The sequence below is a fragment of the Macaca mulatta genome, chromosome 10 (assembly GCF_049350105.2).
Source record: "Macaca mulatta isolate MMU2019108-1 chromosome 10, T2T-MMU8v2.0, whole genome shotgun sequence".
Taxonomy (NCBI): domain Eukaryota; kingdom Metazoa; phylum Chordata; class Mammalia; order Primates; family Cercopithecidae; genus Macaca; species Macaca mulatta.
In genome coordinates, this window is record NC_133415.1 from 19,913,981 (window position 1) to 19,932,078 (window position 18,098).

General features: G+C 45.6%; 1 protein-coding gene across 33 annotated transcripts in view; it reads right to left on the minus strand.

The window, feature by feature from the left end:
• The window catches only part of SFI1 (SFI1 centrin binding protein), a 115,366-nt gene that overhangs the window by 21,522 nt on the left and 75,746 nt on the right, over window positions 1–18,098 (minus strand). For 31 of the 33 annotated variants that reach the window (XR_013399246.1, XR_013399239.1, XR_013399240.1 and 28 more), the window contains 5 exons: window positions 17,015–17,085; window positions 15,109–15,201; window positions 12,247–12,344; window positions 11,100–11,166; window positions 6,350–6,480 (listed from right to left, as the gene is read on the minus strand). Coding sequence is in view for 23 of the 33 variants with exons in the window: in XM_028827786.2 (XP_028683619.2) it covers window positions 6,350–6,480; window positions 11,100–11,166; window positions 12,247–12,344; window positions 15,109–15,201; window positions 17,015–17,085 (460 nt within the window). In the remaining 10 variants the exon portion in view is untranslated. The remainder of the gene's footprint in view (window positions 1–6,349; window positions 6,481–11,099; window positions 11,167–12,246; window positions 12,345–15,108; window positions 15,202–17,014; window positions 17,086–18,098) is intronic. The other 2 variants (XM_077949911.1, XM_077949915.1) reach the window with 1 other exon arrangement.

The following is an 18,098-nucleotide window of genomic DNA, read 5'->3' on the forward strand; positions in this document are numbered from 1 at the left end:
TATCAGCTAAGCCTTCACCCCGTACGAAAAAGAGTCCGACCCTGAGACCCAGGTGTTCATTAATTCTATACTGACTTAACAACACTGATAAAGGATTGTTCGTGGAGCCCTTTCCAGTGCACACTGGCCAATCCTTCGGGGACCTGTTGAAAAACAAGGGGCAGACCCCTAAGGCTGACTGAGCAAGTCTGAGGGGGATCCCAGGAAATTGTATTTTAAATAAGCGTTCCAGGTGAATTAGGAAAGTAGAAATGTTTGGGAACAGCCAGGCGCGGTAGCTCAAGCCTCTAATCCCGGCACTTTGGGAGGCCGAGACAGGCGGATCACGAGGTCAGGAGATCGAGACCATCCTGGCTAACACGGTGAAACCCCATCTCTACTAAAATATACAAAAAACTAGCCAGGCGAGGTGGCGGGCGCCTGTAGTCCCAGCTACTCGGGAGGCTGAGGCAGGAGAATGGCGTAAACCTGGGAGGCGGAGCTTGCAGTGAGCTAAGATCCGGCCACTGCACTCCAGCCTGGGCGACAGAGCGAGACTCTGTCTCAAAAAAAAAAAAAAAAAAAAAAAAAAAGAAAGAAAGAAAGGTTTGGGAACCACTGTTTTGTCATCTCTGCCTAGGCCTACCAGATCACCATTAACAACATCAAATCCTGCAACAGCAGTGCTGGGACAACTGATCAACAGCCACTAGGGGCGCCATGCTGGTGGAGCCATCGGATCCGTGTTCAGCACTGCGGGATCTCGCTCCCCTGATATTTAACACACAAGACACATCACTTAAAGCAAAGATTCCACTTCCAGGCAGAACACAGTCACTGGTCTTGGACCTACCCTCTGGCCATATATGACAAAACTAGGCAAAACATACGTGGCAATTGTCTTCAGGCGCTGGACAGTAAGTGTAGATTTTGATGCTGAAAAGACAGGACACAGGCGAGGTGAGCCCCGAGGCCACCCAGACTTTCTGCCTGGGGGCACCTTCTAAACAGTGAGAGGAAGGGAGGCTAAGCAGAGCCTCCCTCAGCCTCAGTGAGCTGAGGAGGCAAAGACTGGAGTTAATGACTGCCAGAGGGGCTGGAATGTGGGGGCAGGGTACTAGAAAGGAGACAGCTGAACAGAGGGAAGTACCCAAAATTCTACTGAGGTTGTCCCAGGTCCTCAGATGAGGGCCACACACGCAGACTCCTGGAGGCCTAGCAGAGAGTGACTGTGCAGGGCCAAGAGGAGAACGGAGACAGGAGAAGCTGGACAGGGTTGTAGGATGGAGCTCTGGCCCAGCCAGACTTGAGAGACCAGACACAGAAGCTGAGATCGTTCGACCCCAGTTGACCTTAGTATAAAAACACTAAAAGATCATCTTTAGGCTGAAGGGAAATGATACAGATGAACATTCAAATGTACAGGAAGACACAAGGAACACTGGAAAGGGAAAATATATGGGTAAATGTAAAAGGCTGCATTTTTTCCTTCTCGATTTATAAAAAGACTACTGATTATTTAAAGCAAAAATAGTAACATTGTAGGCTGTGTGCATGGTGGCTCATGCCTGTAATCCTAACACTTCAGGAGGCTGAGGCAGGAGGACTGCTTGAACTCAGGAGTTCAAAACCAGCCTGGGCAACATAGTGAGACCTCGTCTCTACAATCAATCATTAGACATAAAATATATGACAAAAAGTGCCACTGGTTGGGGGTGGTGGCTCACTTCTGTAATCCCAGCACTTTGAAAGGCTGAGACCATCCTGGCTAATACGGTGAAACCCTGCGTCTACTAAAAATACAAAAAATTAGCCGGGCATGGTGGCTCATGTCTGTAATCCCAGCACCCTGGGAGGCCAAAGAGGGTGGATTACCTGAGGTCAGGAGTTCAACACTAGCCTGGCCAACATGGTGAAACCCCGTCTCTACTAAAAATTAGCCAGGCGTGGTGGCGGGCGCCTGTAGTCCCAGCTACTCAAGAGGCTGGGGCACAAGAACCGCTTGAACCTGGGAGGCAGAGGTTGCAGCGAGCTGAGATCGCGCCATTGCACTCCAGCCTGGGCAACAAGAACGATACTCCATCTGAACACAAAACAAAACAAAACAGAAAAAAACATGCAAAACCAACAGATGATGACTGAAATCAGAACACTGGTTACCTATGCAGGGTAGAGACTGACTGGAGGGATGTGAAAGAACTTTCTGGGGTAACACAAATGTTCTATATCTTGACTGGAGTATTGATTATATAGGTGTATAAATTATGGAAACTCGGCCAGGCATGGTGGCTCATGCCTGTAATCCCATCTCTTTCGGAGGCCAAGGCGGGCGGATCACGAGGTCAGGAGATTGAGACCATCCTGGCTAACACGGTGAAACTCCGTCTCTACTAAAAAAAAAAAAAATACAAAAAATTAGCCCAGGCGTGGTGGTGGGCGCCTATAGTCCCAGCTACTCGGGAGGCTGAGGCTGGAGAATGGCGTGAACCCGGAAGGTGGAGCTTGCAGTGAGCCGAGATCACACCGCTGTACTCCAGCCTGGGTGACAGAGCGAGACTCTGCCTCAAAAAAAAAAAAAAAAAAAAATACATCAGTGGGCCAGGCATGATAGCTCACGCCTATATTCCCAGGATTTTGGGAGGCTGAGGCAGGAGGATTACGCACCACTGCACTCCAGCCTGGGCGACAGAGTGAGAAACTAAAAATAAAAAAATAAAAAAATTATGAAAACTCATCAAATTTTATTTAAAATCTGTGCTTTTCACTGTATATACATTTTATCTCAAAATAAAAGACAAACCAGTTTTGTCTCATTCTCAGTACCTTTCACTGGAGGATTATAAGTTTTATATAGCTTTAAAATATATAGTTTTTAAATTTACATATAAATTTTATAAATAAAAATTATTTTTAGCCATAAGTCATGAGATTCCATCATAAAATCTGCCTATGTTCCGAAAACATTAAAAAATACCCTAAGAATATCAAAGATACATATTTATTTGGAACTTTAATTTGCTAAACTCCAAACCAATCCTCTGAACACGTACTTACCATGAGAGTCACAAATTAAACCAACTCCAGGGGCCAGGGGGATAGTTCATATTTTTGTGCCAGGCCCTTGGCTTGTATTTTACGTGTATTATCCCATTTCATTTTCATGACAACCATATGAGATAGAGACTATGGCCACATCATCTCAATGTTACGTTCGAGGACACTGAAGCTCAGAGACAGACTGGCTTGTCCAGGGTCACAGAGCTGGCAAGTAACAAAGCACAGGTCGGAACTCAGGCTTGCCCAGCTTCTAAGCCAGACTCCCAGTCACTCTGCTCATGAACAAGGAAAACAGGAATCTGAAAAACCAAGTTTCGTAAAAAGGTCCAACCAAGCCAAAACAGGTAAAAATCCAGATCCGGCCTACCCCATTCTGCAAGCCTCCTGGCTATACCCTGTCTCCACGTCACCCTCCACCCTTTTTCTCCAGAGTGATAGCTCTAAAACCACCCAAAACTGCTCCCTAGCAAACATCCCTTAAAAGCTCCTCTTGGCTATTTTGAAGGTACTTTTAATTTTTGGTTCTCACAGCATACAAAATACAAAAAAAGAAGAGAACCAAGCATGGCTACTTGTTAGTAAAAAAAACAAAGGGGTACTGTGTGTGTGTGTTTTAAGTACTGAAGCCATTTTTTTTTTTGAGATGGAATCTTGCTCTGTTGCCCAGGCTGGAGTGCCGTGGTGCGATCTTGGTTCACTGCAACCTCCATCTCCTAGGTTCAAGCGAGTCTCCTGCCTCAGCCTCCCGAGTAGCTGGGATGTGTGCCACCAAGTCTGGCCAATTTTTGTATTTTTAGTAGAGATGGGGTTTTGCCATGTTGGTCAGACTGGTCTCGAACTTCTAACCTCAGGTGATTTGCCTGCCTCAGCTTCCCAAACTACTGGGATTACAGGTGTGAGCCACCACGTCCAGCCTGAAGCCATTTTTTGAAGGAATCTTATACCAGCCCACAATATAGGACCTAGGTAAAGGCAAAGTTGCTCTGTCTGCAGAAGCTGGAAGAGACAAGAGTTGCCTTTCATCAGCCTCTATTCCCCGTGGCCACCACCTAAAACCATCTCCCTGGACTTCATGCTAAGGAACCCAGAGTTTTGGCTAATCTCAAACTAGCATTCAAAACCCTCCAGATGGATAGAGACAGACAGACAGACAGACAGACAAATTTATTTATTTATTTATTTCGAGATGAAGTCTCATTCTGTCATCCAAGGCTGGAGTGCAGTGGTGCCATCTCAACTCACTGTAACCTCTGCCTCCTGTGTCAAAGCAATTCTCGAGCCTCAGCCTCCAGAGTAGCTGGGATTACAAGCATGCGCCACCACGCCCTGCTAATTTTTATATTTTTAGTAGAGACAGGGTTTCACCATGTTGGCCAGGCTGGTCTGAAACTCCTGACCTCCAATGATCCACCCACCTCGGCCTCCCAAAGCGCTGCGATTACAGGCATAAGCCACCGCACCTGGCCTGAAATTCTCCAGATTTAAGATGACTGCAACGTCTCCCAATGCATGCCCCTCCATCTCACCCCTCTGTCCTAAGATAAAGTACACTGAACTTAAGGTAATTTCCAAAACTGTCACTTTACTAGTTCCATGCATCTGCTCAAATATCTGTTGGATAGCTATCTGTAGGGTCAGCCCAATCCCTTCAGTCTGGGCCTCCCCATCTTGCCCACTCCAGCCACCATCCTCACCCTCTCACTCACAGGAAGCCTCTCCCAGACACTGCCATGCTCAGCCTCCCTCGGCACTAGCTCTGAGCGCTGGAGGAACTTGTGGCTGACATGACTGGGGACGCATGTATCTATTCTCTTGAACTGGTTCTCAGTTGTTTCTTGTATGTCAATCTTACCTCCTCACAAAAATTTCACCCTTCTACAAAGTCATCAAAAAGCTCTTCCTCTTGATCAAGAAGAAAGCACCTGGACTTTGGAACTGGAGATTTGAATTTAAACCCTGGCTGCGCCACTTACTAGCTGTGCTACCACTTATCATTTTGAACATGCTCTCTCAGGATGGCTGTGAAAAGGAAATTATTAATGAAGATAATGATGCCATGGGCAGAATGAGTTTATGTATTTGTTTTCTGTCTTCCATCACACAATGCCCAACACAGTGGCAGACATACAGTTAGTAATAATTTCTTCATTACAGACCGGACGTGGTGGCTCATGCCAGTAATCCCAGCACTTTGGGAGGCCAAGGTGGGCGGATCACAAGGTCAGGAGTTCGAGACCAGCCTGGCCAACATGGTGAAACCCCGTTTCTACTAAAGATACAAAAAATTAGCTGGGCATGGTGGCACACACCTGTAATCACAGCTACTTGGGAGGCTGAGGCAGGAGAATTGGTTGAACCCAGGATGTGAAATTTGCCGTGAGTTGAGATCATGCCATTGCACACCAGCCTGGGTGAAAGGACGAGACTCCATCTCAAAAATAAATAAACAAATAAATAATAATTTCTTCATTATGTCCCACCACATACTAAGAACCTGCTGTGGGCAAGTTTGCCCCTTGTGGGAACTAAAAGGATGTAGCTCTGCTCCTTGAGCTTTCTAATTTTTTTTTTTTTTTTAGACGTTTTCTTGCCTGGGCTAGAATTTTTTTTTTTTTTTGAGACGTTTTCTTACCTGGGCTAGAGTGCAATGGCGCAATCTCGACTCACTGCAACCTCTGCCTTCCGGGTTCAAGCAATTCTCCTGCCTCAGCCTCCTAAGTAGCTGAGATTACAGGCATTTGCCACCACTCCGGGCTAATTTTTCTATCTTTAGTAGAGATGGGGTTTCACCATGTTGGCCAGGCTGGTCTTGAACTCCTGACCTTGTGATTGGCCTGCCCTGGCCTTCTGAAGTGCTGGGATTACAGGCGTGAGCCAACGCGCCCGGCCCAACCTTTGTAGTTTTGTTGATGACTATAATTTCAAGACTTCAAAAAGCCAGGTCTAGCAGAACAGGAATGAAGTGTTTCGGGGAAATGACACTCAAGAATGTCTGCCAAGGTGATGCAAGGTCCTACCATGCTCTGATCCAGAAAGCTAATGGGCTGCTTTAATGGAGCTCTCAGTGGCTTATGATGAAACAGGCTGTTTTGAAAGCCCTTGCAATAAAGATGGACAAAAGATTTCCCAGGGGAAATACTGTCTTGTCTTTTCCTGCTAGATGAAATCAATGAGCCCACATTATTGAAAATCCAGGAAGTACTCGGGCCTGGGGTGGTCCGGGAAGCCGAAAAGCACAGCAAATGGGCTGCGTGATTGGCAGAGTTAGATTTGAGACACCTGCCCCAGTGCAGACAGGAGCTGAGCGCTGTACCTGTGGAAACGTGTTGCTCTTGCATTGAGGACATTGTCCTGCTGGCGCCATCGCCAGAGTCTCTTCCATGTGTGGAAGGCAGCAGGCAGGGCTCTCTGCTGGAAATGACCATCCGCTCTGGCCTGTAGCCGCTGAAGCAAAACAAAGAATGACCACTGCACTTAACTTTTTTTTTTTTTTTAAGTATGACCTTTCAGGGTCACACTCTTGTGGGAGGACTGCTTCCTATATAATAAAAATGAGAAAAAGATGAAAATTATTATCTTTGCCAATATGCTAGAAGAAAAATGAAAGAGGTGAAAAAATTTTCACTTAAACATTGGTTAAGCATTTTTACAAATACATACACACACACACACACACACTCTCTCTCTCTCTCTCTCTCTTCCCCATGACTTAGGTGTTCATACCCATTACCTGTTTCACTGTCTGTTAGCATTCGACTCACTGATATGTATGGGGTTTTCAAACCTAAACAATTTATTAGTCCTTTGTCATGTGTTATAAATCTAAATATTTCCCCACTCCATAATATTTATCTTTTCATTTTGTTTATAGTGTTTGTCATACATATTTATGTAATTATAAAAGTCTACTATTTTACTGATACATCAGTAGGTAAGACAGACAATGGACGTAAGAATATACTGTATATGCCTCCATGATCCAAAACTTTGGGGGAAAAAGCATATATGCATGTGTAGAGGTTTTTTTGTTTTTTTGTTTTTTTTTTTTGAGACAGTCTCACTCTGTTGCCAGGCTGGAGTGCAGTGGCACAATCTCAGCTCACTGCAACCTCTGCCTCCCGGGTTCAAGTGATTCTCCTGCCTCAGCCTCCCAAGTACCTGGGACTACAAGGCACGTGCCACCACACCCAGCTATTTTTTGTACTTTTTAGTAGAGACGGGGTTTCAACATGTTGGCCAGGATGGTCCTGATATCTTGACCTCACGATCCGCCTGCCTTGGCCTCCCAAAGTGCTGGGATTACAGGTGTGAGCCACCGTACCCGGCCAACATGTGTAGAGGTTTTAAAAACATGGCTGCAAATTCTTTGATCTTCCTTCACTGAGAAGTGATCTCTGTTCCCTCCCCTTGCATCTGGCTGGGATAGTGACTGCTCTGACCAATAGGGCATGGTAAAAGTGACAGTATGTGAGTTCTGAGGCTATATAAAGAGCCACAGAGCTTCTGACTTGTTCCTGGAACACTCATTTTGAAGCCCTGATGGCTGACTACCCCAAGGCCGCCATGCTGCAAGAAAGCCCAAGCCTCACAAAGAGGTCATATACAGGTTCTTTGGCTAACATTCCCAATTGAGCCCAGTCTTTGAGTCATTCTAGTCCAGGATCTAGACGTGTGAAGAAACTTCTAGATGATTCTAACCCCTTGCTGTTAGAATCTTTTCAGCTGAGGCTGATTTTGGAGCAGAAACCAACCATTCCCATAGTGTTCTGTCTCAATCTTTGAGAATCCATAAAGCATAATAGAATGGTTGTTGTCTTATACCACTGAATTTGGGGTGATTTTTTACACAGCAATAGATAACTGGATCAGTATGCATATGTATATGTATGTGAATAGATGGGTACATACACTCCTACCCCCACAGAGGAATACCAGGTTTACCCATTAAATGTCATGAATGGTTTCATTTTTTCTTCTTTATGTCTTTTTATACTTCCTAAATTTTCTATAATACCTACACATTGCTTTTCTTTTCTTTTTTTTTTTTATGGGCATTTTCAAATGTAAGCAAAAGTAGAAGCCGACAGTATAATGAATACCTATGCCCCATCACCCAGCTTCAACAGTTAGCAAACAATTCGCCATTCTGCAGAGCACCATCCTTTGGTATTCGTGGGGGACTGGTTACAGGGTCCCTCTCAGATACCAAAATCCATGGATACTCAAGTCTCTTACATAAAATGGTAGAGCAGGCCAGGTGCAGTGGCTCACGTCTGTACTCCCAGCACTTTGGGAGACCGAGGCAGGCAGAGCTCAGGAGTTTGAGACCAGCCTGGGTAACATGGCGACACCCCACCTCTACAAAAAAATAAAAAAATTAGCTGGGCATAGTGGCTTGCACCTGTAGTCCCAGCTACTTGGGAGGCTGAGGCAGGAGAATCGCTTGAACCTGGGGAGAGTGAAGCTGCAGTGGGCCAAGATCATGCCACTGTACTCCAGCCTGGGTGACAAAGTGAGACCTGTCTCAAAAACAAAACAAAACAAAAAACTAACAACAACAACAACAACAAATTGATGTGGCATCTGCATATAACCTAGGCGATCCTCCTGTATATATCTCGATTACTCATAATACCTAACACGATGTAAATGCTATGTAAACAGTTGTTATATTCTATTGTTTATATATTGTTTAGGGACTACTGACAAGAAAAAAAGGTCTGTATATGTTGAGTACAGACACAACCATTCTTTTTTTCTCTGCATATTTTTTTCCATGGTTGGTTGAATCCATGGATGTGGAACCCACAGATACAGAGGGCTGACTCTATGTCACTTTTTAAAAAGGAAGAAACCCACAAAAAATAATATTTTTATCTTGTCTAAGAATAGAAAGAACTGACGTGCTCCTGGGATACCTATACCGAGAGGTGATATTCAAATTGTCAGCTGAAGGTTTAGGAATGACGAAGCAGTGCTCTTTCTATTTTTCAGACCTGCTACACCTTTAAAAGCAGGCCATGCTAGATCAGTGTGAGAGATGAAAATGCTGACCCCAGACTGGCTGCCAGTGTTGGGCCCCTGTGTCAAGGGGAGTGCTCGTTTTCCAGGAAGGAAATAAAAGAGACCCTCAGCTTTCCACCTTGAATAAATACAACCTTTCGGCCGGGCGCGGTGGCTCACGCCTGTAATCCCAGCACTTTGGGAGGCCGAGGCAGGCGGATCACGAGGTCAGGAGATCGAGACCATCCTGGCTAACACGGTGAAACCCCGTCTCTACTAAAAATGCAAAAAATTAGCCGGGCGAGGCGGCGGGCGCCTGTAGTCCCAGCTACTGGGGAGGCTGAGGCAGGAGAATGGCGTGAACCCGGGAGGCGGAGCTTGCAGTGAGCCGAGATCGCGCCATTGCACTCCAGCCTGGGCGACTAAGCGAGACTCTGTCTCAAAAAAAAAAAAAATAAAAATAAATAAATAAATAAATAAATAAATAAATACAACCTTTCAACTCTGACACTCAGTCTTTTTCTGAAAGGCTTTCCTACATTCTGGTGAACTTGCATTACTTGAACTTTTCAAAGCCAGTAACATAATCCAAAGGCATGTCAAAGAATGCAGTGACTCTTGCATTTCCTAAGTGTGGAAGGCAAGAGTGACGCAAAAAGAGGCCATGCCCTATAGCATCCAAGCTCTACCAATTGATACCATCCTTGGAAAAAAGCTCTGAAGAAATCAACGGCGGTTCATTTGTTGGTCTGTGCATTCATTCATCCAAATATTAGCACATACCCCATGCCAAGCACGGTGTCGGGCTAAGGAGGAAAAAGGGACAGGCTGTACTCTAAAGGACTTCACTGCCTGTGAGGAAAGAGAAGCCAGTGAACAACCACAAGATGAATATTCTGATAAAGCCATGCCTCAGGGGTAGGGGTGGAGGTGGACTGGCCTGGGGGAGGAGGTGACATCTGAGCTGGAAAGGAGTGTGAAATTGAGAACTGGAGGTACCAAGAGAAGCAGGAGAGATAAGCAGGAGAGCACAGAGGGCCTTTAGGGAACCACTGGCAGTTTAACTGGTCAGAGTGCAGTTGTGAAGGAACAGAGTGGTAACAGGAAAGGGGAGAGAAACAGACAGGGACCGGCTCCCAAAGGAGCTTGTAGGCCTTGCTAAAAATTTGGATTCTATCCCCAAACTATAGGGAACTAGCTAACAGGTGAATTTAAAGATTCGCCTCTTAGACTCCAGCAGAAGATGGAGGTATGGGTAGGGTGGGCAGCATGAAAATAACAGGGAGGAGTTTGGTTTGTGTCTTCCTCTGTTACACTCCAGAGATGACCAAAAAGGGGGCACTTCTCACAATGGCAGACACCATCAACTGAACCCTTTCCCAGTGAGTGTCAACATGGCCTTGAAATCCTTCTCAGTTCAACATTCCAGAAGGTACTCCCAATTGGCAGAATGGGCTTGTAAGGTCACACTTATTTGTCACCCTGGTGCTAAAGTATGAGCCCTGGGAGAGCAGGAATTTTGTTGACTTTATATCACGGTTGTATCCTCAGTGCTTAGTGCAGTGTCTGAGGCACAACAGTTGCTCAGTAAGTGTTTCTTAAATTGAATGAATCTATCTTTCTCAATCTGCCTTTACTTATTTGTGGTCCTGACCTCACATCCTCCACCTCCGGGGGACATATGTCTCACACTGTTTAGTACTGGGATGCAGCACTTACGCTCTGCACCTCTCCGTGTATCTCTTGCAGGTCCCACTGGGTGATGGGCTGGCTAACTCAGAGGCTAAATGAATTTGAGTAAAGGTGTGAATGGCTGATAAGAGCTCAGTACTTTCAGAGAGAACTTACATTTTCATAGCAGATGAGAAATGGAAGTTATGAAGACTTTCTGATATCAGAGGTGGAAACTGGAAGAAATGTCTTTGAGCTTTTTCAACACCCTGTCTTCCAAAGAAGAACGACAAGACCTCTTGGCATAGGTCTTTTCCAAGAATCTTTCCAAAGCAAATGGGTCCAAGAATGTAAGGCAGGAGAGCAATCTGCTAAAAAGTACTCCATACCTGCTTGTACCGCCTCTTCTGAGTATACTGTAGCCACAATTTGATACACTTGCACAGCAGTGCTATCCTGAAACAAAAGGAAGAACGTCGAGTTTTTAAAACTTTGTTTTAAGGCGGGTAAATCGGGGTACAGTTACTTCCTGTGAGTTAAAGGCACCCCATGGGCTTATTAGTTTCATTCTAGGAGAGAGGGCAGTAAGAACCTGGTATCTAATGTAAAATCTGTCAACCTCTGATTCTGGACTGTGGATTGCCTAAAATGTTGACAACTTTCCTGTAAAACCTAATTAGACCACCAAAAGCACAGTAGCTCTGGAGTTTAGGAAATATGTATGAAGTCCCCTAGATAGCCTGAACTTCCTGGTTTCATGGCCGAAGCCTGGGGGTCCATGACATGTTGCCTCTCACACTAGGTTTTGTAAACCAGGGTTTGGAATAATGTGTCTTGAGAACTCTAAATGAGTCAGTTAATTATTGGAATTCTCACTAACTCATTAAAAAATGCTTCAAAATTGGACCTAAACTATGCAAAAGAAGTTGATTATACTGTGCAGGGAGGGAAAGGGGAGAGCAAAGAAAGGGAGGGCATGTTCGACATTTCTGGCAGCAAGAGAGTTCGTACTTCCCTGCTCTGCGGAGTAAGATCTTACTCTTCCTTGTAGGGAGGGGACCAGGCAACTTTTATTTTTCCCTTTATACTTTCCACCCTATACATTCTGAGTTTTCCTCACAGAAATGTAGTGTTATTTATTTTAACTGAACGACTAGCTCTAAAATATTCACAACATTCCCTGCACACTTTAAGACCGAGTCACAAATGTCCCTGACCCTTCTCTTTAACACTAGTAATGCATGAATTCTAACTTGGGAACATATTGATGCCTGTAGGACCAAGGCAGTGAGCGACCAGGCACATACTCCAAACTATGGTGGCCAAGAACTGATGCACATATGCTTATTCTATCTCCCATCTGATCAGCCAAAATCCCAAATTCAGGAACAAACGGTTTATAGCAGGACCTCCACCCCAGCAGGCCCTTCTGAATCTGCCACACTCATGCATAGAAGGGCAAGCGATTACCCCAGGAAAACAGTAAGTCAGAGGCACAAAGTCCCTGAGAGCCAGGGATGAAGCCAGAGTCCCTACCTGTAGTGGTCCCAGGCAGCATGCAGTAAGGGCAGCTGCTCTCTTTCCTTTTTCTCCTCAATCTGAGACTGCCAGAGGTTCCAGAACCTGTGCAGCAGCTGAAGCATGGTAGGAAGAAAATGGAAATTTACTGAGATGAAAGGTAAAACAGTGAATCCTTACTCCAACAGACTGTGAGCTCCCCCAAAGCAGGAATTACCTCAGTTAGGAGCAGCCAACATACATTGGGCATACAAATTAATGATGGCTGAACTATAGAGCTATTCTGGGCCAACATAAAAGGCAAAAAGATGGTTCTTCCAGTCTATGGAAATCTAGATGAAGAAGCTATTCCTAATCTCACAGAAGACAAGGACATTTCAGAAAGCCATTCTGGAAATTAAAACTGATTTTATTGCATATTCCTACCTATGAAGTAGTCTTGCCTAAATGCTTAATTTCAATCTAAACAAGTCCTTAGATGTAATGATTATAGAAACCACGTAGATTAAAGGAAAATTAAATGATATCAAAAGGAAACAATGAGATAAATCAAGAACATAAAACATTGGGCCGGGTGTGGTGGCTCACACCTGTAATCTCAGCACTTTGGGAGGCCAAGGTAGGCAGATCACCTGAGTTCTCAGGAGTTTGAGACCAGCCTGACCAACATGGAGAAACCCTGTCTCTACTAAAAATACAAAATTAGCCAGGCGTGGTGGCACATGCCTGTAATCCCAGCTACTTGGGAGGCTGAGGCAGGAGAATCACTTAAACCCGGGAGGTGGAGGTTGCGGTAAGCCGAGATCGCACCATTGCACTCCAGCCTGGGCAACAAGAGTGAAACTCCACCTCAAAACACTAACCAAAAAAAAAAAAAAAACAAACAAACACAGAAACAAAAACCCCACAATAATATTCTACAAGGCTAGGCATGGTGGTGTGCACCTGTAGTCCTAGCTCCTCAGGAGGCTGAGGCAGGATATTCTCTTGAGCCCAGGAGGATGAGGCTACAATGACCTATGATCGCACCACTGCACTCTAGCCTGGATGACAGAGCAAGACCCTGTCTCTAAAAAGAATTATTATAATAAAAAATAAATTGTATATACAAAATAACTGGCCTGTCCTTTTTTTTAAAAAAAGGTAGTCATTTAAAAAAGTATACATTATGCTAAGTGAAATAAGCCAGTTGCAAAAGGACAAATACTGTATGATTACACCTATGAGGTCTCTAGAATAATCAAGTTTATAGAGACAGAAAGTAGAATGGTGGTTTCCAGGGGCTGAGGAAAGAGGAAATGGGTTCAGAGTTTCAGTTTTGCAAGATGAAAAAGTTCTAGAGATGAATAGTATGATTGCACAATGAGGATATACATGCCACTGAACTGTACACTTAAAAATGGTTAAGGTGACAAAGTTTAAGTGATCCTGTGATCCCAGCTACTTGGGAGGCTGAGACACGAGAACTGCTTGAACTTGGGAGGCAGAGGTTGCAGTGAGTCGAGATCACACCACTGCAGCTGCACTCCAGCCTGGGCGACAGAGCAAGACCCTGTCTCAAAAATAAATAAATAAATAAATAAAGTGTATTTGGGTTGGGTACAGTGGCTCACACCTGTAATCCCAGCACTTTGAGAGGCTAAGGTGGGCAGATCACTTGAGCCCAGGAGTTTGAGACCAGCCTAGGCAACACAGTGGGACCCCGTCTCTACAAAAAATACCAAAATTAGCTGGGTGTGGTGGCTTACAGCTCTAGTCCCAACTACTTGGGAGGCTGAGGCAGGAGGATCACCTGAGCCTGGGAGGTTGAGGCTGCAGTAAGCCACTGCACTACAGCCTGGGTGACAGAACAACACCCTGCCTCTAAATAAGCAGAGAAAGAAAGTGTGTTTGTATCACTACATCCCCTAGGTCAAGGTCAAAATCCACAGTCCCTGAACTTTGAGTCAACTATCCATTTTCTTAGCAAACGGATAAAAAAAATGGGATCAAACAAGGCAAAAACAAGAGTTTTTCTATCAGTAGGCATGGATTACCAAAGAAAATGCAAACTAAAGAGGCCGAGCACAGTGGCTCACGCCTGTAATCCCAGCACTTTGCGAGGCTGAGGCGGGCGGATCATCTGAAGTCAGGAGTTCGAGACCAGCCTGGCCAATGTGGTGAAACCTCGTCTCTACTACAAATACAAAAATTAGCCAGGTGTAGTGGCGCATGCCTGTAATTCCAGCTACTTGGGAGGCTAAGGCAGGAGAGTCGCTTGAACCTCGGAGGCGGAGGTTGCAGTGAGCTTAGACTGTGCCACTGCACTCCAGCTTGGGCAACAGAGAAAGACTCTGTCAAAAAAAAAAAGAAAAATAAAAAGAAGAGAGAGAGAAAGAAAATGCAAACTAAGGTTTTAGAGTTGATAGTCTGGACAAATCTTGAAGCACAAAAGTCTTTTTACAAAGAGTTCTGGCCGGGCGCGGTGGCTCAAGCCTGTAATCCCAGCACTTTGGGAGGCCGAGACGGGCGGATCACGAGGTCAGGAGATCGAGACCATCCTGGCTAATACGGTGAAACCCCGTCTCTACTAAAAAATACAAAAAACTAGCCGGGCGAGGTGGCGGGCGCCTGTAGTCCCAGCTACTCGGGAGGCTGAGACAGGAGAATGCCGTAAACCAGGGAGTCAGAGCTTGCAGTGAGCTGAGATCTGGCCACTGCACTCCAGCCTGGGCGACAGAGCGAGACTCCGTCTCAAAAAAAAAAAAATAAATAAATATAAATAAATAAATAAATAAATAAATAAATAAATAGAGTTCTGCTTAATTTGGCAAGACTGAAAAAAGAGCAAGAGAGAATGGCCATCAGGAGAGGTCCCTTGATACAGACGACAACCCTTACCGTGACACCATGCTGCCGGTGAGCGAGATTCCTTCTTATTTGCTGGAGATGGGCGTGGGTCACGTTGTCTTTTAGGGCTCTAAAGCAAAAATACTGTGCAAAGAAAGGACACAACTGATTACAAGGACTGGAATCAGTAGAGTCTGTAAACCAAGAGCAGGTGAAGGCAGACCGCGCCTCAAATGACGGGAGAGAAGCGTGGTCACAGCTTCTCACAGCTGTTATTTCCCTGAGTGTGGTTCTCTACTTTGAGATTCACCTGGGAGTCTAACACAAGCCAGTCTGCACAGCAGGCACTTAATAAATATTTGCTGAACCTCCCTGCTGTCCATCTATACTGCACAAGAACAAACACGCCCACACCAGGAGAGAACGCCACAATCCACACGACAATTCTACAGACCAAGGTAAACATCAACTGTTGCCTGTCAGAAAAAGACAGACTTTTTGTCTGTGATGGTTTTGTGTTTTTGTTTTTTTCCCATATGGGCTCAGTGCATACATTTATATGACTATAATTGCAGAGCTGCTAAAACGGAAAAAGGAATCTTTAGTGAAAGGAAGGGCTGGGGTTGGGCCAGGATGGACCTGGATCCAGCTCCATCAATAATGCCTAAAAGGCCAGGTGCAGTGGCTCACACCTGTAATCCCAACACTTTAGGATGCTGAGGCAGGAGGACCGCTTGAGCACAGGAGTTCAAGACCAGCCTGGCCAACAGAGGGAGACTCTGTATAAAAAACTAAAAAATTAGGCCTGGCACCTGTAATCCCAGCACTTTGGGAGGCTGAGGTGGGTGGATCACAAGGCCAGGAGATCGAGACCATCTTGGCTAACACGGTGAAACCCCGTCTCCACTGAAAATACAAAAAACTAGCTGGGCATGGTGGCAGGCACCTGTAGTCCCAGCTACTCGGGAGGCTGACGCAGGAGAATGGCATGAACCCAGGAGAATGGTGTGAACCCCAGAGGCAGAGCTTGCGGTGAGCCGAGATCACGCCACTGTACTCCAGCCTGGGAGACAGAGCGAGACTCCGTCTCAAAAAAAAAAAAAAATCTAAAATATTAGTTGGGCATGGTAGCATGTGCCTGTGGTCCCAGCTACTTGGGAGGCTGAGGTGGAAGGATCACTTGAGTCCAGGAGTTCAAGGCTGCAGCAAGCTACGATTGTAACATGGCACTTCAGCCTGGGTGACAGAGGAGATCCTATCTCTAATAATAATAATAATAATGCCTCCACACTGGGCATGGTGGCACATGCCTATAGTCCCAGCTACTCAGGAGGCTGAGGTGGGAGGATTGCTTGAGCCCAGAAGTTTGAATCCAGCCTGGACAACACAGTGAGACTCCATCCCTAAAAAATAATAATGCCTCACAAATTGACTAAGCAAAGCTTATTTGCCCATATTTCCCCAAGCCTTAGGCTTCAATTTTCTGAGACAGAAGTGAAGATATCAGACTGGATTAGGGTTTTTTGTACTGTGCTTTGTGGAGCCCCACAGGCTCCTGAAAACATTCGAAGACCACCTCGTATAGCAAGGGAAGGGAACAGTAGCAGGTAGAACAGGGACTGACTCCCTGACATGCTTCAACCACAGCACGGCTACTTTGATCTATTTTATAAATGAGGCTTCTGCCACTCAAAAGGGGTTTTTCCCATGTAAAAAAAAAGCTCAGGACTAAATCTCTGAGGTTCCTTTACAGCTCCAAAGCCCTCTGACCCTACACCATTAGCACCTGTAATCCAAAATGAAAACAGGGACACCTACAATGAAAGGAGGGTTTCATGACGAAAACTCACCCATAGCTGACTGCATTTAATGAAGGTGATAGGGGTCAGGGTACCCCAAGAGTGGATGCCCAAGCAAGGCTGCCGAGTGGAGCCATGCCAGGATGCAGGGCTCTTACCAGCTGGCTGTGCCTGTGGTGCTCTTCTGCCATCTCACACCGGGCAGCTTCTTCTGCACACAGCAGCATATCTGCCAGGAAGTGAAGGCCTCCAGTCTCAACAAGGTTCTGGCCCCTAAACAGTGCATTCTCAGCAAGCCACCTGAAGGGTCGTGGCTATCGGGGATAACACACGTGCCAGGTGGGCTGAGGTGCACCTCTGTCTACTCCTGATGACCCAGGGAAGCAGTGGGCAAAGGGAAACCCCGTCAGTTACTGATCAAACATCTGGTCTTGCACTCCTCCCCTTGAATGCCCATGAGATGAGAGGCAAAAATTACCTGAGATAAACTGCTACCAATTTCAGTAAACATTTAGAAATCACCACATCTAAAGCAGAATCTGCTCCTTTTTCTGTAATCACTGTTTTGGCATCACAATCCAGTCAGATGTTTGAGCTAAAAACCTTGGAGTTATTTTCAAACCTTTTCTCCTCCCACTCTCATCTAATCGGTCGCCAAGTCCATCTGCTCTCTTCCTAAATCTCTTGGCTCTCTCCAACCCCTCCTGCTCTTCTGTCCCCACTCCCAACACCCTGCAGTTCATCTGACTCATCCCTTACGCAGACTGGTAAGTGAGCCTCCTCCCATAACTGGTCTCCCACTGGTGCTAGCCTCTCTCCGCTAATCCAGAATTATCCTTTCCAATGCACAAATCTGACTGCATTTCTTTTCCTTCTTTTTTTTTTTTTTTTTTTTTTTAAGAGACTAGGTCTCACTCTGTCACCCAGGCTGGAGGGCAAGGGTGCCATCATAGTTCACTGTAGCCTCAAACTCCTGGGTTCAAGTGATCCCCGTAAAGCACTCGGATTACAGGTGTGAGCCACTGCCCCCAGCCTCTTCTCTTCTTAAAAACCTCTGATGCCAGGTGTGATGGTGTGTGCCTGTAGTTCCACCTACTTGGGAGGCTGAGGAGGGAGGATTGCTTAAGCCCAGGAGTTCAAGACTGTAGTAAGCTACCATTGTGCCTGTGAAAGCCACTGCACTCCAGCCTGGGCAACATGTGACCCTGTCTCTAAATTTTAAAAAGTTAAAAAACCTCTAGA